Source organism: Vipera berus, assembly GCF_964194415.1.
Source record: "Vipera berus genome assembly, chromosome: 6".
Taxonomy (NCBI): domain Eukaryota; kingdom Metazoa; phylum Chordata; class Lepidosauria; order Squamata; family Viperidae; genus Vipera; species Vipera berus.
The window spans coordinates 92,401,968-92,424,524 of record NC_138208.1 but is presented as its reverse complement, the minus strand read 5'-3'; the positions used below and the strand labels follow the sequence as shown (position 1 = coordinate 92,424,524).

Sequence of the window (22,557 nt, the reverse complement as noted above, 5' to 3'; positions counted from 1 at the left end):
CCCCGGACCCGGCCTAAATCCTCCCCACTTTGAACAACAGGGCGCTCCTTGGGATCCCTCAACTGGCCCTACGTCCCTCGGTTAGGTTATGCGTTACTTAATTTTGATTGATTTAAGAACGAGCCATCGCCTCTGGTGCTCTTCTCCTCTCCATCATAAAACATCATCCAGTTGGCTTTCCACTATTTCCTTAGACCCGCCCGCCTTTTAAATGTGTCCATTGGCATTTGTTTTATCATTCCACACAGCCATCCTTTGTTGCGTGAATCAAGCCGACGTGGGCTTGTTCAGCAAACCGCTCTAAGACCAGGAATGCTTTAATATGACAAAGGAAACCAGCCCCGACAGCTCAGGAGCGTTTCCCCAAGGAAGAACGTGTGTGTGTCTGTGGGGGGGGGGGAACCAGGAGGGCGACGCTCCCTTTTAAAGCTGGGGGGGGGGCGGAGAGAGGACAGGCCTGCAGTCAGGACAGGAGCCGGAGCCCTGGCCACCTTCCAACCTCCGCCGGCCGCCCAGAGGCTCCCCCCTCCAAAAGGCCCCGTGAAGGAGCCCTCGGGGCCCGAGTGGGAGGGACGAGCAGCCCCAGGGACTCCAGCGGCTCTCCCAGGCGGGCCTGCTGGCGTCGGCCAGAGGGCCAAGAGGCCGCTCTCCTTCCCTCGGTCAAGGGACACTCACGTCTTCATCCTGGTGAGGGCGGATCAGCTCCACCAGCCTCTCCACCAGCCTTGCGTCATTCAGCCACTGCAGGAGGAAAGGAAGGGGGAGACAGGTAAGCGTAACGCCTTCCCTGGTGCCGCACCTGAACCTTGGCTGCCTCTCCCACCAGCGTTGCTAGCGCCCCCTCTTCTTCAAATCTCGCAGGCTTGATTCCCAGAAGCTCCAAAGAAAGTCCCAGCTTGGAGGAGGAGGAGGAGGTTAACTTTGCCCACAGCAGCCAAAGGAGGACCTCCTGCCCCCCCTCCCACCCCCACCCCACCCCCCGGCAAAGCGTTCTCCAGCCGAGCCTGCTGACTGGCTGGGCGCGAAGGAGCTCGTGCAACGGGCACTTCCGAGCAACCCACCCTGAGCCCTGCAAGAAAGCCAACGCCGCCCACCCCCCATTCCCAGCTATTAGGCTGGAGGCGGCCGCTGGCAAAGGGGCAACTGTCCTGCAGAGGGGAAACCCTCCGCCCAAGGGAAGGGGGCCCTAAAGGGTCCTGCGCCCTCCTGAGCGCCAGAGGGGAAGATACCCACCCCCCCAGCCAACCAGGCCCGGCCTCTCTAAGCGGGGCAGGCCGTCTCCCAGCTCAGCCCAGGCCCCGCCCCAGCCACAGAGCCCGGGGCCCCTGAAGAGAAGGGGAGGCGGAGCAGGAGCCCCCACCTGCAGAACCTCCTGGCGAAGGGGAGCCGGCTCCACACAGCTGACCAGCCGCAGGAGGAGGTCCATCATGGCGGACGTCTCAAGATGCTTCAGCACCAGATCGACAAACTCGACTTTCTTCCTCAAGAATGAAACCACCTGGGGAAAACGACACCAGCGAGGAGGCATCATCAAAGCTCTTAATTTTAAGTGCGACATGCAGAGGAGGGGCCAATGGCCAGAACCAGCCCTGGAAGGAGAAGACAAACCAGACGACACCCTACCAGCCGCCCGGTCCTCTGGGCGGATCCAGGGATGAGGGCAGTATGGAAAGCTCCCGAAAGGTCAAAGAGCGCAAGGGTGGGAGCACAATCTGTGAGATGGTCTCACGAGGTCGATGATTCGTTAAGGTGCTTCCAAGTAAAAGGCATCACGCAGGGATGCAATCATTCAAAGCTTTATTTAACGATAAAGTAAATAGAAAGAGTTCCCTGGCATGGAGGCATCCATGCCTGGGTTGAGCTCATGGATCAGCAAGCAAGCAAGCAGAAGACAGAACAAAGAGAGCAGAGAGAGAGCAACCCCTGAGCAGAGGTTTTTATGGGGGGTCTCAGCCCCTCCCTTACCAATTAACTCTCACCAATGGGGCTGCAGGGGCTGGGGACCCCTGACTCATCAGTGGGAGCAAAGAAGCCTCTTTGATCCCATCTGATGACCTTTTTGGGGAACTGCCATGGCTGGCACAAAATATCTAACAATTCCCCTTCTTGTCAGCCAATGACAGGGACCAGCGAATGCATGTGAGGGGCGAGCAGGTGTCATAGACATGCATATACACATTCAGAGGACCAAACACAAACACTTACACAGAAGGTTGTGCCGGTCAATGGGAACAGGTTTGGTGAACAGATCAGCTATCTGGTCAGTTGTGTTACAATGCTCAACATGTATAAACCCCTCTTTGGCAAGCTGCCTGACATTTTTATAGCGTATGTCTACTGTATGTGGCGGGACCTAGAGCCCACTGCATATGCCCCCGAGATTGCAATTGCAGCCGTATTATCCTCTTGAATTTGGATGGGCAGAGGAGGAGGTGCCCAGATGCTCGTTATCAGAGCATTGAACCAAATCAAATCATTGGCCGTGTCCGACAGGCTGGCATATTCCGCCTCGGCCGTGGAGCAAGAAACAAATTTTTGCTGCCTAACATGCCAATGGATAGGACAGCCATTTAGCAATATGAGGAAACCAGAGGTGCTCCGTCTACTCTTAGTGTCACCAGCCCAGTCTGCGTCTGAGTAAGCGGAGAGCTGGGCCGTCTTCCCCTTCTCTGGTTCCAGCACAAGGAGAGCATCGGTCGTGCCCCTGAGGTACCTAAGTACCCTCTTAACAGCAGTCCAGTGGAGTTCCTTTGGGTGTTCCACATGCCTGGACAGTAGATTCACAGCTAAAGCTATGTCAGGCCTGCTCCAATTGCTGATATATAGCAAGGAGCCGATCACAGATCTGTAAAGCTTATTATCTGTGAACTCAGGAAAGTCCTTGTGAGTGTGATTGTAATAGTCACTTTGTATCGGGCTACGCGTTGGGTTAGATTCTGCCATTTTGCATTTGGCCAATAACTCCTCAATCTTTTCTTTCTGAGATAGGGAGAACCCCCCCTTAGTGGCCAAGATGTGCACACCCAAGTACTTGTCAACCTGCCCCAAAGACTTCAGGGTAAACTTTTCCCCAGGGCCTTGGCAAATTCATCACACCCTTCCTTGTCAGGCCCTACATATAGGAGGTCGCCCACATAAACTAACACCCGTTCTGTGGTACCCTTGGAGTTGCGTGTGAAAACACATTCATCTGCATGGGATGCACTGAAACCAACTCGTTCTAAACTTTTTCTAAGGCAGTCGTACCATAGTTTCCCCGACTGCTTGAGGCCATATAACTCTTTGTGGAGCAGCCATGTATTTCCCCCTTCCTGCTGGTAGCCAGGAGGGGCCCTCACGTAGATCTGCCGGTCCAAGTTGGCGTGGAGGTAAGCCGTCTGGATGTCGAATTGGAAGACTTCCTCCCCGAGCGGCTGCGGTTATGAGGGCGGCCTTGACGCTCTCTGCCCAGACGGTTGGAGAGTAGGTGTCCCCGTAGTCCTCCATGTAGCGCTGAGCGAACCCCTGAGCTACCAAACGGGCCTTATACAGGTAGAGGCCATTGGCAAGTGGTTTGGCCTTGTAAACCCACCTTGTGCCAATGACTTTCCTCTCCTTTGGTGGTTGCTGGGGGGTGAAGACCTTGAGCTTTTTCAGGCTCGCCATCTCCTTCTCCATTGCAAGCTGCCATTTCTCCTGTTCTTCGATGGGCAGCTCCTGGATGTTAGAGAAGGATTTTGGGGTGACCACAACGCTGTTGACAGACGCGATGTGCCCAATGTCGATTCTCTTTGGCGGGATCCCTTTGTTGGACCGCTTTGATCTCCTGACCTTCTGCCTCTCACCGCCCTTTTCTTCCGCGGGTTCCACATCCGCTGGCATTTCATAATTAGGACGTGTGGACCCTCGGTCCCGGGTGCTGGGTATCGCGGGTCTCTGAGGCGTCGCTGGGGGTGAAGACGGCTCATCCTCCCCATCTGAACCAGGTAGGATGATATCTTCATCTTGTTCCTCACTTTCGTCGGTGGCAGGGTATGTGGTCGTCTCAGGTGATGCCGTGGTCGGTGTGTCCTTGCTGGGTCGGTTGACATATGGGCTCAGATCATTTGAGTGAATCTGGGTCCAATTGGAGTCCTCTTCGAAGGAGGCAGATTGGGAAGTCACAATCCTGCCTCCCTCTCCCAGGAAATGGTAGGCCTTGGAGCCAGGAGCATAGCCCAAGAACCTCAGTCTCTGGGAGACAGATCTCCCCTTCTTCCGCAGCTGCTTGGGGATGTGCACCCAAGCGTAGGAGCCAAACACACACAAGTGTCCCAGACATGGTTTCCTACCGTGGACCAGGAAATATGGGGACTGGTTCACAACACTGCTCCAGGTGCGGTTTAAGGTGTAATTGGCGTATTTCACCGCCTCTGCCCAGTATGATTCTGCAACCCCAGCGTCCGCAATCAGACTACGCACCAGTTTGCAGGATTCAATTTCTTTTCTCTGCCATGCCATTCTGAGCGGGAGTGAATGGCGCGGTAAGAAAATGGCGGATGCCCTTACGCCTTACCCAGTCCTGGAATTTTAGGGACATGAACTCAGCCCCGCGGTCGCTCTGCAGTTGTGCGATCTTGGTCTTATACTGGGTCTCAACAAAGTTGTACAGTGATTTTATGGCGTCAAAGGCTTCGGATTTTTCTGTGAGGGTATACACGTGGCCGTACCGTGAAAAATCGTCAACGGCAGTGAGAAAATACTGTCTTTTCCCTAGGGATGGTGTGAATGGCCCAACCAAATCAACATGTACTAGTTGGTACGGGTATTGGGTCTTACGCAGTGACACCTTAGGGATGGGGGCAGCCTTCCTCTTTGCTCTCTTACAGATGGCACAGTCCAGGAACACCTCACAATCCTTGAGCTGGACTCCCTCAGCAAACTCTCCCATCTTTTTAACCACAGGGAAGCTCGCATGACCTAATCTTCGGTGTAAGAGATGGGCACACTTATCGTGGAGCGGCTTCCCCACTGATACCCTCTCGGCTCTGGTTGCCTTGAGCGGTGCTTTGGGTGCCTGCTGAGGTTCGGGTTTCTTGGTGCAACTGCTTCGGCCTTGCGCTCCTTAGACAGCTTTGGGGCTGGCTGTGGGGGCTTTCTCTCTTTCCGTGCGCAGGCCCCTTCTGAGGTGGCACCCTGTGGACTGTCCTCTGTGGCTGAGTTCTCAGGGGAGAAGTATGGCAAACCATTTATGATGGCAATACTTCCAATGACCCTCTGGTTCCGGGTGACATGACCTCCCCCTTTGCGAAATAAAACTTCCACCCTGTCATCGTCACATAATTTGATAATGCTTAATAGTTTGTTGGCAATGGAGGGAGCATGCAATACCCCTTCAACTTTTCCTAGTCCGGGTACAGAGACAGTGCCCTCCCCAACAACCAAAGCCTTATCACCATTGGCCACCTTGACAGAAGAGTTAATTTTCTTTAACCTTTTAAACCCTTGTTTCATATTGGTAATGTGAGATGAAGCTCCAGAGTCCAGTAACCATAAGTCAGTGGGGCTATCAGCCTTTGTGGTGGGGGTGAGAGCACAAGTACACACAAAATTGCCCTTGGCACTACCTTTGCCCCCGCCACGCCCCCTTACTTGCCCCTTGTCTCTTCCTTGATTGGGACCACGCTTGGGGTCTTGTTGGTGATGGGGGCAGTCCTTCTTCAGATGCCCCTCAGAGCCACAGATGAAACACTTAAGTAGAGCATTAACCTGCTCTGAGTTGTGGTGCCTCCTGCTGGCTCGCTGGGTGGTGACTCTGGCGTATTCTCCTGCATCTCTGCGCCTTCTATCTTCCTCAATGAGCCTGCCTGTGAGGTAGGATAGAGTCATGGCTTCCTTCCTGGTCCCCTCCAGTGAAACAATAAAACTGCTCCAATTTTTGTCGAGGGAAGCCAGAATGACAGCGACCATGTTCGCCTCAGGTACAAGGTAGTCTCTGGACATCAGTTCTGCCCTGAGCGCCTTTAATTTTCCCAAGTGCTCAGCCATGTTAGCCCCAAACCTAAGTCTGGTGGTATAAAACTCAGTTGTGAGTCTGGTGAGCGAACCGATGCTGTCGCTATTGAATAAATTGTATAATAACCGCCAAACTTCACCAGCTGTGAGCCCATCTGGAATGCTGGAGTACAAGTTAGCAACCAGTGAGCTCAGTAGAGTGGTATATGCTTTCCTATGATACCATTCTTCTTAGGGTCCCCAGGGAAGAGGTGGGGGGTCCAGAACCATCTCTAGAGTCCCTTGCTCTAACAGACATACCTGCACTTCTTTATTCCATCTGCTGAAATTTCCCCCCCCCCCAAGTTGCAGTTTTTCAAATTTATTTGAGAATGCAGGAGCAGATGAAGAAATCTGGGAATGAAAGAGGTTTTCCCAGCTCTTTGTCCATGTCCATACATCTTAGAACTTTCCATTGAGGTGAATGGAAGAGGGACCCCTCTGCTGGTAGATGGTGGTATTTTTCTCTGATTTTTGGATGGCCCCGACTGGGCATGCTCAGAGTTGGATGGCCCCGACTGGGCATGCTCAGAATTCATTTGAGCCCATGAGGTGGAGGGAGGGCCAGGCCCAGGTCTGCAGGCCGGGATTTGGGCCTGAAGAGGGGCTGAAGGCCGCAGAAACCCCGAAGATTCCTCCTGAAGCCCCCCCGGCACTGGAACACTCACCGGGGGGCGAAGATCGCAGGATGGGGCAGGGATGGCCCAGAGATGCCGTGGATTGCCCTGAGAAGCCCATCGCTGGTCCTGAAGACCCTGGAGACGGCTGATGACGGTGCTGGGGGAGGGGGCCTCGTCCGGAGCCCCCCCGAAGACCATCTGGCAAGCAGGGCATCTGGGCGGCGGCGAAAAGTAGGCTGGAGGGCCCGGGAGTTCACTGGGGGCCCTCTGGGGTTGCAGAACGCAGCTGGGAGACTCCAGGCTGGACGCCTCCCGGCAGTTAGGCCCCAGGGAGAGGGTTGGAGGCCTTGGAACTCCTCCGGGAGGCCCCTAGGGGTGGCGAGGGAGGCTGGCTACCCCCGATGTTGAGGCTGCGGTTGTTTTGACCTCCAGAGCTGCAAACAGGGTTCGGATAGTTGCTCCAATCTCTGCTATAGCAGTCTCGGCTGGGCAGGCTTTGAGGCTATCATAGGCCTTGAGGCTTTCTAGTGGGGAAGACCGGGCGGTTTCTATGCCGCTTCGGCTGGATGCCACCGATTGCTGGGCCTCGAGGCTTGGCTGAGGCCTATCAATATCAAGCCATGGGGGTGTCCTGGGGGCCGCCATCTTGTTTCCGGTTGCCCCCGGAAGCTGTAGGTCACAGTTTGGCGGGAAATTTCGCGCCAAAAGCTCCGGGGTCCCGGGGTCCCCCAGGGTGGCCGGTGCCATGTTAGGGGGCCTCGTGGGCGCTGGGGAAGGACTTACCCGGTGTCCAGAGGCCCCCTGCGCTGGCATCCCACGTGGAGAGGCTTGTGGCGTCCTTTGTGCTGCAAGAAGCGTTAGGAGCAGTTCCTTGCGTTCCTGTTCAGTCATCTAGCCCACGCGGCGCTTGTCTTGGGCCCGGGCCGCTTCCGCTGCGTCTGGGCAGTCTTAGGTAGACTGTAAGCCTTCCATGCTTCCCTCTGTGGCTTGCAGCTGTAGGGAGGCATGCGAAGGGGTCCCTGGCACTGAGCTTGCGTCAGGGGCTGGATGCAGGGCTGCCGTCTTTGATTGAAGACTCCTGGTCACAATTGGGGATCTCCTGCCATCCGTTTCAAATGGGTTCTTTGAACCTCCAGGCATCTTGCGTGACTTGGAAGCGTTGCCTTAAACCATCCTCTGCTACCAATTTGTGAGATGCTCACAAGGTCGATGATTCGTTAAGGTGCTTCCAAGTAAAAGGCATCACGCAGGGATGCAATCATTCAAAGCTTTATTTAACGATAAAGTAAATAGAAAGAGTTCCCTGGCATGGAGGCATCCATGCCTGGGTTGAGCTCATGGATCAGCAAGCAAGCAAGCAGAAGACAGAACAAGGAGAGCAGAGAGAGAGCAGCCCCTGAGCAGAGGTTTTTATGGGGGGTCTCAGCCCCTCCCTTACCAATTAACTCTCGCCAATGGGGCTGCAGGGGCCGGGGACCCCTGACCCATCAGTGGGAGCAAAGAAGCCTCTTTGCTCCCATCTGATGACCTTTTTGGGGAACTGCCATGGCTGGCACAAAACATCTAACACAATCTCCATCCCGCCCTTGCCAGAGATCATCCAAACGCGCAACCCAGGGGGGTCTCTTGCTCGGTCGAGGTCTTGGTCCAGACGACCTGTTCCGTTTCAGGTCTTTGGAGGGTGCATCGCTGTCCCTCCCCCAGAAAGGGGAGGTCAGACATTGGGCAGAAGCGGTGGGTCCAGCAACGGCTTCTTGAGGAGGGGGCAAACCAAAGCTTCCTTAACAAGCAAAGGAACAAACCCCACTCCCACTCAAGGAAGCATTAACCACCGCTAGGGTCCACCTACACAACACCTCGGGAGGGGGGGGCTCTAGCCAGCGGGGGGGGGGACCCAAAGAGCAAAGGCTGAGCTCGCAGGCCAAAGGATCCCATTTGGCTCCTCAGCTCCGGCAGGTCCTACCTGTTCCCAGAGATGGGCTGGGAAACGATCATCGGCAAAGACTGAGCCGCCTGCAGCCATTCCCGTTACACTTACACACACACACTTCAGAGCTACTAGTTTCGACGGTGTGGTAGTTCTTTGACTATGATTAAACCAGCACTATAGGACCGGCTTATACGACCTTTTAGAGAACCCAGGAGAGTGGAGAGCAGACTCCTTTCAGAATCCCCACCCCGGGGGGTGTGAGTCCCCAAGAAGCACCCCAGCCTCAAGACCCCCCACCTGTGCCCAGAGTGATCTCTCTGTCCGGTTCAGCCCACGGAGGGCGGGGGGAAGTGAGGCACAACCAGATGCTCTGGCCACAGAGCCAACCCTGGAGGAACACGGTCAATGTCAAGGGCCGTGTAAAATAATTGCCAGGGGGGGAGCAGCCTGGTCAGAGAGGGAAAGAGACTCTAGCATCCATTTTTCCTTCTGCCACAGAGGAAAAGGCTCTCGTTAACCACCTCTTAACAATTTCAAGCAGGGGGTCCTTAAAGGGAGCAGGGGAGACGGTATGTGAGGAAATGAGGACCCCGAATGCCTCACCTGCTCTGCTTTCCTAGCGATGAGGCTGCCGATGGTCTTGCTGAAGAAACTGGCCAGCAAGGGGTTCAAGGGAGGCTCCTGGTCCAAGAAGCCGTAAAGGACGTTCCACAAGGCCTCGTCCCCCCCTAGCCGGTCGCTGATCTGGGGCACATCCGAGGTCAGCAGCTCGCAGGCCGTGTTCGGGTACCTGCAGGAGCAGAAACAAGCCGAGGCTGAGCACCGGCAGGGCCTCGTCCGGTCTCCCTAAGAGCGCTCAGGGGGAGCTACCAAGGCCCGCCCGCCACCCAAGGCCCAAAGACCACGTGGAACGTGGCAGGAACACTGATAGAACTGATAGCTCTAATTGGGGTCCCAGTTTGTTTTTACTATTGTTTTTCACTATTGTTCAATCTGTATACCTACCTTACTCTGTACACCGCCCCGAGTCCCTCGGGAGAAGGGCGGTTTATAAAAACAAATAAATAAATAAATAAAATAAATAAATAAACACGCGTGGCCAATGCAGCCTTCTCTCCAAAGAGGAAAGTGCCTTGAATTCTGGCGACGGGGCATTCATAGACACCAATGCCAGGAGTGGGGAGAGTCAGGGGGTGTCTGGGAATCCTTCCTGTATCTCTCCACTTTCCTGGACAGAACAGATCGGTATACAGCCGCTTTGGAGAGTGTGTGTGTATGTGTATGTGTGTGTGTGTGAGGGGGATTTCTCTCTGCAGTGCTCTCTGCAGGATGGAAAGAGGCAAACCTCCCATTTCTTGGTCTTTTAACAGAGGAGAATTTGCTTGAATATTTTGAGAATGAGTGGGCCAATTCAAGAAAAAGAAATGGAAATGGAGAGCCCAGGGCAAAGGGAAAACAGGAGCTGCCCCCGCCTCTCAATCCGGCTCCCCCCCCCCACTGCCCCCCAATACTATTTCTTCCCGGGCTCTGCTGGCCTCTGCCCGATATCTGGGCTAGCCCGTCTTCCTTTGACTCTCTCGTGCCTGAACTCCTCAGCCGCTGGCTGCGGTTTCATTTCAACAAAAGGCCGCTGGGGTTCATGGAACAGCCCTTCGCAATAGTGGACAAAGGTGGCCCTGGCCTGGCGGGACAGACGTTTCACTCCCCTGCAACTGGGGAGGGACTTCCTCTGTCTACTGCGGGCAGGGAGCCAGCTCAGGATTCGAGGTTCCAAGAGAGCGGACCTCAGTGAGCAAAGGGGGAAAGATTCCAGGGATGGGAAATCCCTCAGTTCAGGGAGATTGATTCCTTTTTAAAAAAAATCAGAGATGCTCACACAAACAATACCCAAGAGAAAGAACAACGAGGAGAGGCAGCTAGCGAGTCCTCCAACGCACTGAGAAACGAAAAGAACAAACACAGAAAGAAAATGGGAATCTCTCAGCTTGGTTGCTTTCCTGCAGACGTTTCATTACCAGACTAGGTAACGCCATCATCAGTGCTGGAAGGGGATGGAGGGGGAGGGGGGGGACTGTGGGGTCCTTGGTTGCTCTCTTGCAGATTAGCTAACGTCACCAGAGCTGAACTGATGCTGTCTGGTAACGAAATGTCTGCAAGAAAACAACCAGGCTCAGAGAGTGCCAAGGACCCCACAAAAAGGACAACTTTAAAAAATGGAAAGAGGGGCACATAGCGAAAGCAGACCAAAGGTAGGCCCTGACTTACGACCATCCTAGGGCCTGCCTGTTTGGGTTGTAAGTCGTAAGGGTCCTGGAGCAGAGGACACGGGACCGGACTCCTTCAGAACCTCCCCCCCGCCTTCTCCGCTAGGCCCCCATCCAAGGGGCCCCTGCTGCTTTCCTCTTCGACAGTACCGATAGGTGGAGGAAATGTAAGAAGCGCCAGGCACCGTTCGCACTCTGAGCTCCCTCGTGTCACTTGAATAAACACATAGGCAGATTCCGCCTACAGACTCAGTACAGCCTCGCTTCGTCAATAGCTCAGATCCCTAAGATTATCCCTAAGGTACGCTCGATCACTGAGAGACCGGATCTAGGACAGAAACCGCGGGCGTTCAGCTGGGTTTGCTCTTGGTGGCTGAGGCGGGGTGCTGCCCCCCCTCCCAGGCCTGAGAGAGAAGGCTAGAGGTGCCTCTGGGTCTGGGAAGGGGTTGGAAAACGCCGGGCATCCACCCTCCGGGAGATTTTCTAGACGTGGGGGGAGGCCCGAGCCAGGCCATCCCAGCGAGCTTCCGCCCGAGAGCAGAGGCCAGGATGCTGGAAGAGCCTCTGGGAATTTCAGCCCGTGGCCCACAGGGAGCTCTCGCCATGACCGAGGTCAAAGGGCAGACTCTGTCATTAGAAAGAAGCCGGCAAACCAGGTCTCCGTGGGAGGAGTGCCAGGAGGATCCCTCCGCGGTCCAGAAAGGACCTCGGGGCAAGACCAGTTTTAGCCCACGAACTGCCCCCCCTCTCCCCAAGGCAAAGGCCAGGCCTTCCGGGACGTGGTGCCCCGATAGACCATTTTTGGCAAACACCCGAAGACAGAACCTCACCGGGAAAGCCTGGTGACAGAAACGTTACCAGCTGAGCTGCTTCGCTGCACCTGGGCAGCCCACCGTCCTTCACTGGGCCAGGGGGTTCTGCCTGTTAGAAGACGGGGCCTTGCAAAAGGACCCTGACCCAAACGTTCCAGTAAACCTTCCACCAAGGGATGGCTAAAAGAGAGGAGGGGAAAGACACGGAAGGCTCCGGAAGGGCCGAGGGTCAAAGGCCAGATCGAGGCCCCACCCGGAGGCTGAGGGGGGTGGGGTGAAACAGGCCGTGCATGCAAGGAAGGCCCTCAGGCACCCCCAGCTCAAGTGGGGGCTGGGAGACGGTTGCGAGGAACGCCTGCTGAAGGGGGTGAAGCCGGGTGCATTAGGGCCAAGGGTGCACTTATTTCGTCTACGTGAAAAAACTGTATTTATGCTTAAATGACCCAATTGGCCTTCAAGGTGCAAACAGTGCCTGATATTTATCAATATCAATATTTTGAAATGATCAAATTTCTGTGCAGTGATACACGCTGGAAAGCCAAACCCATGTCAGCATGGCGTACTTCCTTTTCCTTGGGACCGGGTGTCACTTCTTAAAGTGTTCAGATTATTCAGGCCCCTTCCAAGCTCTTCGGCAGGATGAGGAGGGGTGGCCTGACAGCGGGAGCCCTGACCAGCCCCGCCTCTGGGACCTCCCCCACCTGTGACCAGCCGGAAGGAGGATACCTACTTGAAGCGAACCTTCTCATCCACGTCCAGGGGAGGCTCGTGGGTGATCAGCTGGACCAGCTCCTCCATGCAGGGCTGCTGGCAGAGGAAGTCCACCAGCTTCCGGTTCTGGGCTTTGCACTCCTGCAGGACGTCGTCTTCGTCCATCACCTCGCGCAGAGTCACATCCTCTTTCTCCAGCAGTTTGTCGACATGGGACGTTGTGTTCAGATCAAACTTCCAAAACATGATGGGGGTGCACTCCTACACCTACCTGCCCGGGGGAGCGGGGGAGAGGAGGAGAGGAGACGGCACGATCACTGCTCTGCTAACACCAACGCATTCCCTGCATTCTGCTTCTTTCTGGCTTCCTGTTTCTCACAGGAAAAGTACTTTCCAGAAAAATTGGATAACAGGCGGATTTATCCTTGGAAAAACTCCATCTCTGGCTAACTGGGCAGGAACCCAGAGCATCCCTGTCTCTGGTTACTGGGGGTTTAAGACAGGAGCCCCTAGAAAATCAGGGCTGCTGAGAGGGGGCCCTGGCCAGCCAGGGAAGCCCAACTACCCAGGCTCTCTGGCATCTGCAAAATGCTCAACCGCCCTCAGAAGCAAAGCCTGATGGCGCTGGGGAGGCAGAGAGCAGCTCCCTTTTCACTAAGAGGATGATGGGGTTTTCTTTACAAGCTGATTCAAGCCTATCATGTGAAATAAGCATGGAAACTCAGGCTAGGTTTGTTTATAAAAAAGCACTGAAAGATATTCTGGGACAGTGCTCACTTCCAAATCTACTAAGGTTTTTGCAATTTGATAACCGTGGCACAAAATAAGATGTTGTACAACTAGAAAAGATCACAAATTACAATCAAGTTGACCAGGGAAATAGGGAGGTTTCTCTTAGAGCAGGGTACCCCCCCCACCCCGGTCCGTGGGCCGGTACTGGGCCTCAGCATGCCAGCAACCGGTCCGCACAAACAAGCCCCATCCTCGGGATGCAGGCAGCACACAAAACCACACACCCTCCAGTCCGCGGAAAAACCTCTGTCCACGGAGCCGGTCCCTGATGCCCCAAAGGTTGGGGGCCTCTGTCTTAGAGGAGGCCTATAGCAATTTGTGCAGTTTACGTAACAAGGCTAGATTCAGGCTGAGAAAGAGGCTCTCTCCGAGGACACTCGCCAGGGCCTGTTACAGGCTTCTCAAATAAATGGCCTCCGATCGTGCAGACTTTCCAGCTTTTTGAAGCTTTCCTTGAAACAGATTCAAAAGCTTCGGAGCGCCTGCCTGGATGAACTCCCTCATCAGGGCGTAGCCGTCTCGCTCGCCCTCCCTCTAACCCACTTTCCTCGGCTTTAAGCCTATTCAAGGACCTCCAGGTGAATCTGGCTTCTTTCGTCATGTTCTGCAATCCAGAGGCTTAGACCGCTTCTTGGTCGTTTCCTTCTTTTTCCCCACAGTACTAGAAGGCTGGATAGCCCCCTTAAATTAAATGTAGACTTCTTAATACAACTTAATACAATACAAATGCCTGCAAAAGGGCCTCGCACAAATTCTGGGGTGAAAGGGCCACCGACGGCCGCTCCACTTCACGATGACTGACTGAATTGGGAGATCTGGACAGCTCCATGAGATCCTGGACAGCCCACAGCATCAAAAACAGTAAAAGATACACCAATTCAAATTATATGGGACACTGCGAAAGCAGTGATTCGAGGGGTAGCAATTAAGTATTCGGCACATAAGTGGAAGAAAGAGAGGGTTAAGAGATTGGAGTTGATGGGAATGTTGACAGAGGCCGAGGAGGCTCTTCAGAAAGACCCATCCTCAGTAACAGTGAGGGAGAGAAAAGATATTACGCGACACGAGATTTCCCTCCTGGATCAACATGAATTAGCAGAGAAAATTCAAAGGAATAAACAAATTTTTTTGAACATGCCAACAAGGCTGCAAAATGGTTGTCCTATAGGCTTAGGAAGCGAGCAATCGTGAGAAAAATAGAATGGTTACAGGATGGGATGAGAAATATGGTGGGATCAAATGATCAAAAGAAAAAGGTGATTCAGGAATTTTTTACTGCATTGTATAAGAAAGACCCAATTTTAGAAGAAAGGATTGGAAGTTACTTAGAAAGGGTGGATTTACAGGAGGTTCCTGAGAATGTAAAACAAATTTTGAATTCAGAGATCTCAGAAGGGGAAATAAAGGAGGCAATTAAGAAACAATCGAATGGGAAAACCCCGGAAACGGATGGACTCCCGGCGGAATTATATAAAGAGATGTTGGAAACGTTTAGTGGCCATTTAAAAGATTTATTTAATGAGGTTTTGAGTGAAGGGAAAATACCTCAGTCACGGACAGAGGCTTATATATCTTTGATCCCAAAGGAAGATTCAGATCGTACCTTGGTTAAAAATTATAGACCCATTTCGCTATTGAATGCAGATTATAAAATTTTTTCCTCAATTCTGGCCGGCAGGCTTAAAGTTTTCTTAAGAGAATTTATACATCCAGATCAGAATGGGTTTCTTCCAAATCGGCAAATAAGAGATAATTTGAGAATAGTGATGAATACGTTGGAATATTATGAGATGCACCCTAGCAAACAGTTGGCAATGATGTTTCTTAACGCTCAGAAAGCATTCGACATGGTTAGTTGGGAATTTTTAATATGTCAGATGATTAAAATGGGATTTGGACCAAATTTTGTAAGAGCTATACAAACAGTTTACATTACGCAATCTGCCCGAGTATTATTCAATGGTGAAATGACTGGGAAAATTGATATACAAAAAGGTACGAGACAGGGATGCCCCCTTTCACCTCTACTGTTTATTCTGACTTTAGAACCACTATTGATTATAATTAGGCAAAATAATAATATTAAAGGATTAAAAATAAATGATCAGCAATATAAGCTTCAAGCTTTTGCTGATGACTTAGTTTTTATTTTGGAAGACCCATTGGAATCAGGCCCTAAATTATTGGAGGAAATTAGTGCCTTTGGAGAAGTAGCAGGTTTAAAGATTAATCGAGATAAAACTAAATTTTTGGTAAAGAATATTGGAACTGAATCCAAGGTACAATTACAAGAGGTGATGGGGATCCAAATAGTTAAAAAAGTTAAATATTTAGGTATTTGGCTATCTTCAAGGTGTCCATCTATAAAGGAATTAAATTATCAAAAATTGATGACTGAGATGGAGAAGAAATTAGACAGCTGGAAAAACATTCAACTCTCAATCCTAGGACGAATCGCAGTGATTAAGACTCATATTTTGCCAAAGTGGTTATACCTATTCCAAACTGCTCCTGCAAAACTAGATAAGAAATTTTTTAAAAAACTAGAACAGATAGTTGGTAGATTCATATGGAATAATCGAAAGCCGCGTATTAGAAGAACGCTGCAGGAGCACAAAACAAGGGGAGGACTGGGGCTCCCACATTGGGAGCTGTATTACCATGCCTCTGCCTTGGCTTGGATTAGGGACTGGGTTGTGTTATCTAGAAGGAGGGTGTTAACTATTAAAGGATATAACTTAACGCAGGGATGGCATGCCTATCTCTGGCCAAGGAAGAATAGTCAATATAAAGTTTTCTCTAATCATTATATTAGGGATGTATTGATAAACTCTTGGCGTATGGTGAGAGGGTGGATCTATACAAAGATACCTGGCTGGTTTACTCCTTTGGAAGCTGTAACTTATTCAACGTTACACAATCCAGACAGAAACTATAGGTATAAAGATCTCATAGATCTGAGAGGCAATCTTAAATCCAGGGAGGAGTTACATTCTGGGGGTATAGAGTTGGATTGGTGGTCGTATTCTCAAATGAGCTCAAGGTTTAATAGGGATAAGCATGAATTTGGAATCAATATAATCCCACAAGCAGTGCTTTTTTTGTAAAAGAAAAAGGTGCCGGAACTCACACATGTCATACAACCCACCTTGCCTACCCTACAAGGTTCCATCCTAAAAAGGTGCCAGAACTCCGTTCTGAGCGTTCTATGAGAAAAAAAAGCCCTGCCCACAAGAATTAGACAAGATTTTATGGGGAAGTGATGCTAAATTTTAATCTACTATAATCTACTTTTGTTCCATGGGATGGAAGGGGGAACAATAAATGACGTAATGATTGCCTGGGGGAGAAATATTGGTCGCACTATAGAATTAGAGGAGTGGGAACAAATTTGGAAGAAAAATATAAAATTAACGTTAGCAACAGCATTTAAAGAAAATATGTACAAAATGTTGTATAGATGGTACTTGGCTCCCGCACGAATTTCAAAAATGTTTCCCAATGCAAATGACAAATGTTGGAAATGTGATTCTGCCAGGGGCACTTTCTACCATCAATGGTGGACTTGTCCAAAGGTTAGGCGTTACTGGACCAATATAAAAAAATTGGTTATTTCAAATAACAGGATATGATCTTCAATTGGACCCAGCTATTTTCCTCTTCAGGGACGCGGTGGCTCAGTGGGTTAGGACGCTGAGCTTGTTGATCAGAAGATCGGCAGTTTGGCGGGTCGAATCCCGAGTGCCGCGTAGCAGAGTGAGCGCCTGTTACTCGTCCCAGCTTCTGCCAACCTAGCAGTTCGAAAGCACGTAAAAATGCAAGTAGAAAAATAGGGACCACTCCGGTGGGAAGGTAACAGCGTTCCGTGCGCCTTTGGCGTCTAGTCATGCCGGCCACATGACCACGGAGATGTCCTCGGACAAGCGCTGGCTCTTCGGCTTTGAAACGGAGATGAGCACCGGCCCCTAGAGTCGGAAACGACTAGCACGCATGTGCGGGGGAACCTTTGCCTTTACCTATTTTCCTCTTGGGGATGAAGCCACAAGAAGTACCAAAAAATGTTTGGTATCTAGTAATACATATTACAACAGCGGCGCGTATGACTTATGCGCAATATTGGAAGACGAAGGAAATCCCAACGGACTATCAAGTAATAGAGAAAGTATTACTATGCGCAGAGTCAGATCGAATGACATATATTCTCAAAGGGAAAAGTGAATCACTTTTCAATAAAAGTTGGGACTCCTGGTATTCATGGTTACAAAATAAGATATTTAATCTCAACGGGGGAAATACCAGATGATTGTGTATTATTATTTGAGGTATAGAATCTGGAGATATATACAATTATAGATTTCTAATATTTGGTCATTAAAGGTTACTTAGCCTGGGATGCAGGAGAAAAAGAAATTAGGGGTAGCGTTACACTCCCCGGTCTTGTCTAATGTTGTTGTTTTTTGTTTTTTTTTGGTGTCTAGGATGGTTTGGTGTTTTTCTATTTGATGCACTTTTCAGTACTTTGTAATAACGTTCTTGGTTTTTTTATTTAAAATTTGTTTAATAAAATTTATAATAATAATAAAAAAGAAAACAGTAAAAGCTAAAATAAAAGGGGCAGGGGGGGTAATGCATCTCTCAGAAGAAAGCTTTCAACTAAAAGGCTAACCGATAATCCTAACCCTGCTGGGGGGAGGGGGGAGGGAAAGAAGCTGGATTTTTCAGAGACTTCTCAGAAATGGCCAGGGTGGGAGCAACGCCAACGGATGGGGGGGACGCTTCGGTTTCCAAGCGGTCCTCAGAGCAGCCCCACAGAGAGCACCCACAAGACCAGTAGGGTGGGAGTGACAGTCCGGACACCCCACCCCAGTCTAGGAAAAGGAGAAGCGGGTGCAAAACATAAGTTTTCCCGCTACGGTGAGCTACGCTACTCTTTCGACAGAATACCCCCCCAAGCGGCCCTGAAGGGGAACATTTCCGGGCCTGGAGGATGCAAACCAGTGGAGCCCCAGTCTTTGGTCCTGGGATTGAACCAAACCGTTCTTTCCCGTCCAGACTTTGACCCTGCCGCTTGGGCAGCCCGAGGCTGGGGTCAGGGCAGCCCCCTCCTCAAGAGGAGCCGTCTCTGGATCCAACCGTGCGGCCGGCTTTAACCGGGTCTCGGAGGGAAGGTGGCGGAGGGTGGTGGGCCCTCCGCTTTGGAAGGCCACGAATGAATCGGATCGACCTGGACCCGATTCACTCTGTTTTGCGATGAATACACTGGACTACCGAATTCCAAATTCAGTCACTTTCCCTGCTGTGGACGTGCTTACATCATTAAACGTGGAACCACCCCAGGAAGGCTTCTGAGCTTGAGGTGACGCCGTCGCTTTATTCGCTAGCACGTAGGGTCAGAATTTAAATTCTTTTCCTGCTTTTCTTTCTTGATCTAAGTGTGCCATGATTTTTTATTGCTGTATTTATAGCAACTTTTTAATCGCGATAGGTACGATCTAATAGAGGAACAGGTTAAGGCAGCAGGCTAGAAAGCTGGAGGCTGCTTCAGACAGGAAAGACGGCCGGGTGGCCTCGGGCCAGTCATAATCCCTCAGCCCACCTCACAGGGTTGTTGTTTTAGGGAAAATAGGAGGAAGATATACTGGATAGGCGTGCCGCTTTGAAGTTACTTGTAAAAATAATTAAGACAGGAGATAAATAAAGCAGCGGACCGCGTGCCTTGGCGTACATCCGTGCCAGCCACAGGACCACGGAAATGTCTTCGGACAACGTGGCTCCCTCAGCCAAGAAACGGAGACGAACTCTGCCCTCCAGAGCCAGACGGGCGACTGGAGAGGGGAAACCTTTCTATCCATAAGTCTGCTTTTGAGAGAAAAGCAAGAGTAATAACTAGGGGAACCAAACCCTACACAAAGGCTAACGTGGAGTTAGATTAGCTCTCTTGAAGTACCTGGAAGGCCATAAAACAGGCCAAGCTCTATTTTCTCTTCTTCTAAAGCAGGGGTCTCCAACCTTCCCGAGCTCCAGGACCGGAGGGAAGGAGAGCAGCTTCAAAATTGGCGTCTGCACGCCCATGTGGCCGCGCGAGACACCACACGCACTGGCACAGCACCAGCAGCCCCGTTCACTCACGCGCCATGTAATGGTGCCGTGTGCATGTGCAAACGGGCCACGCAAACCGCCCGGGCTAGCAGTGCAGGCGCAAACGGGTTGTGGACATCCGCCCTGTGCTAGCATTCAGGGCTGCGGACGCTAGATTGAGTGGGAAATGCACATGGACGCATCAAACAGCCGTTTCTGCAGCCCACTGGCCAAAAGCCCACAGCCTGGGCCACGGACCATAAGTTGGGGACCCCTGTTCTAAAGTACAGGACAAGGAATAATGGATTTGAGTCACAAGGATGCAATTTTCCAATCAAACATTTGACAAAAGAGAGGGAATTCCTCAAAAGCGTCAAAGTCCCTCCCATCAGATGTGCAAAGCCGAGGCAAGGCGGCCATCTCTCGGGGTGAATTTATTTCAATTTCCAGTTAGTTGACCTGGATGCTTAATGGGCTTCTCAGAGTTGGGGAAGAAGGTGATTTACAGAGCATCCACCCATTTCTCCTCTGTCAGGGAGACGGTGACCTCCCCAGCGCATCAAGGGAGCCGGACCCTTCACAATCCAAGAGATAAAGGCAGTGCTGGAGCACCGATAAATCTGCCTCAGGAGGACTCTGAAAGAACTTGCTGTTTTGTAGGTGCTTAGGTCACCCTTCCAATGTCTCCTGCTGCTCCCCCCACCCACAGTTCCACAGTCATTTTACAGAATCAGGCACACTCTTAATGTTCTATTAAATAATGGAGAACAGATGTACCCAAGTCTGCAGAGAATGAAACAAAATGGGGAATGGTTTGTAAATAAAGTTTACGGCTAACGTTATTTATTTATTTATTTATTTATTTGATTTGTATACCGCCCTTCTCCCTAAGGACTCAGGGCGGTGAACAGTGACATAAATGTCAAAATGCACAAATACAGAAAACTGAAAATAAATTAAGCCCTACTGCCCAAATGTAGAAGATAAATTAAAACCACAATTAAAATTAAACCCCTCAGACCAGACCGGATTGCTTAAATAGATATGTTTTTAGATCGCGTCAGAAGGAGCGAAGGTCGGGAGTTATGGGTATAAATGCAGGCAACTGCAGCATAGTCTGCAAACTAGGATTAACAAACCCGTGTCTTAATTTGGCACGAGAACGGCTGTAAAATAAGTTATTCTCTTGTCTGGTGGCTTAAAAACAGACTCTCTACTGGCAAAGAAAACATATGAATCAGCAGCAAAGGAAGCATCCCATTTTGGACTTATTCATCCTTTCGTGCTCGAGTTATAGCTGCCCTGCAGGTAGCATCCTCCAGCCTGCCAAGATCCCTGCCTCTCTCCACGGCCAGCTCCCGGCCAGTTAGGCAGCTCTCAGCCATGGCTTCCCAGTTTAAAAGTGAGGGTGGGGGAGACATTTAACATTTAAATTATCTGTTGTTTCCAGGACTCATCCCTTTAAAACTACACCCAGTCAGAGCACATTCTGAATTTTGATGTCTTCCAAATCATTCGTGACTTGCAAATAGTAATAACAACAACAACACAGTTTGAAGGGACCTTGGAGGTCTTCTAGTCCAACCCCCTGCTCAGGCAGGAAACCCTCTACCATTTCAGACAAATGGGTGTCCAGTCCCTTCTTAAAACCTTCCAGGGTTGCAGCATTCACAACCTCTGGAGGCAGGTTGCTGAATTTCACTCATTCACGCCTGCATGCATGAGGGGTCACTGGTCCTCTCTGAGCTGGCTTGTTTTCTTGCAGACGTTTCATTACCCAAACTCAGTAACATCATCAGTTAGTCACTAACCCTGATGATGTTACCTAGTTTGCATAAATGAAACGTCTGCAAGAAAACAAGCCAGCTCAGAAAGCACCAGGGACCCCTCATTTCAACCCTGAGCTACAAATATTCTTCTTGACTGATTCGCTTACTCATTCATTCTATACAGCCACCCACTTGCCAAGCCACTCTGGAAATAAAACTTAAAATACGCATACTGATAAATTATAAATATAAGGCATACTAAAAAAAATCTTTATTACCTCTAAGATTCTTTTTTTAATCTGAAAACTGTAAGATTAAATTGATTACCGGTAATAACGGAAGTCTTGTTTTGTAATGTAGCAACATTTATTTATTAATCAAATTTCTAGGCTCTCCAAATTCAAATGACTCTGGGTGGCTTAGCATGCAGAAAAACTAGAAAGTCAACAATAAAACCCAGTAGATAACATCCCTTGAAAAAGAACACCACTAGCAAGAGACAAAAGCAAGGCAACAGAGTCACACAACCACGCTAACCCAAGGCTTGGGGAACAGCCATGACCGTCATGCTCTTTTCAGGGCCAGAAAGCGCCTGGAAGGCCCAACGGCAGAGAAGGGCCCCTTCCTGGGTACTGCCGGGTGGTGTTCTGTAAGTGACAAGATCCAGACTGGGCTAGCTATCAGATCTTACAGGACATGCAGAAGTCACAGATGGCCCCTACTAGGCTCCATCCCAGGTGAGGCAAGGTAAGAGCCGGCTCCTTGAATTGCAGCCAGAAGCCAACCGGTGCCCAGTGCAGTTCACAGAACGTGTCTGTGTGGCACAGGGGCACAGCAAAGCTGAATCGCTGCTCCTGAGGCTACGTTCTAGGCCAGCTGTAGCTTCCGGCTGGTCCTCAAAGGCTGCACCGCACATGGCAAGAATCCGCCCAGGTGGTGAACAAGGCTGGAGCGATCATAAGGAAGGGCACAGCTGGCACCCAAGACGCAGCTACCCTGCGGAGGAACCCAGAAGGACGCCCAGAGTGCATGTCAGATCCAGCTGGGGTAGCACCACCCTGTTCGAGGTCAAAGGCCAGGGGGGGGAGGGGGGAAGCATTCAGCCACCCCCCTCAGTGTTGCTAGGGTGGAGCCTGAGTTGCCTCCACCCCATCCGTCTCTCAGAGCCTCCAGGAACTGAGACATTCCTGGAGCGGCCTTGCTCGACCAGCCAGGGTGAAGGCCCGCAACTGACCGCCATCAGCACTCTTTCTCCCAAGATTCTCCAAGTGGAGGGTCTCCAGGAAGCCCTACGGACGGACAAGAGGCCACGGAGCGGCCACTTCGTCCCTCTAACCTGAGCTAAGAGTGGTTTCAAATGTGGCCAAGAAACTGGAGGGGAAACCGTTCCTTCCAACACAGGTGGGTGATACAACTCCCACAGCGAAACCAATAAGCCAGACATGTCAAACACAAGGCCTGGGGGCCGGATGAGGCCCGCGAAGTGGTTTCATGTGGCCCACAAAACCATCCTGGAAACAGTGAGGGAACGGCCTCCACTGCCTTGGTCCTGGCCCAGAGACCCTCCTC

The 22,557-nt window shown here is 51.1% G+C and overlaps 1 protein-coding gene across 12 annotated transcripts in view; it reads right to left on the bottom strand.

The window, feature by feature from the left end:
• Nucleotides 1-22,557, bottom strand: part of PPP6R2 (protein phosphatase 6 regulatory subunit 2) — a 49,097-nt gene that overhangs the window by 23,445 nt on the left and 3,095 nt on the right. For 11 of the 12 annotated variants that reach the window (XR_014026847.1, XR_014026848.1, XR_014026849.1 and 8 more), the window contains exons 3-6: nucleotides 12,369-12,620; nucleotides 9,166-9,352; nucleotides 1,361-1,498; nucleotides 676-741 (exon numbers count right to left, since the gene is read on the bottom strand). Coding sequence is in view for 7 of the 12 variants with exons in the window: in XM_081330805.1 (XP_081186931.1) it covers nucleotides 676-741; nucleotides 1,361-1,498; nucleotides 9,166-9,352; nucleotides 12,369-12,595 (618 nt within the window). In the remaining 5 variants the exon portion in view is untranslated. Of the gene's footprint in view, nucleotides 1-675; nucleotides 742-1,360; nucleotides 1,499-9,165; nucleotides 9,353-10,438; nucleotides 10,483-12,368; nucleotides 12,621-22,557 lie in introns of those variants that run through there. The other variant, XM_081330800.1, reaches the window with a different exon arrangement.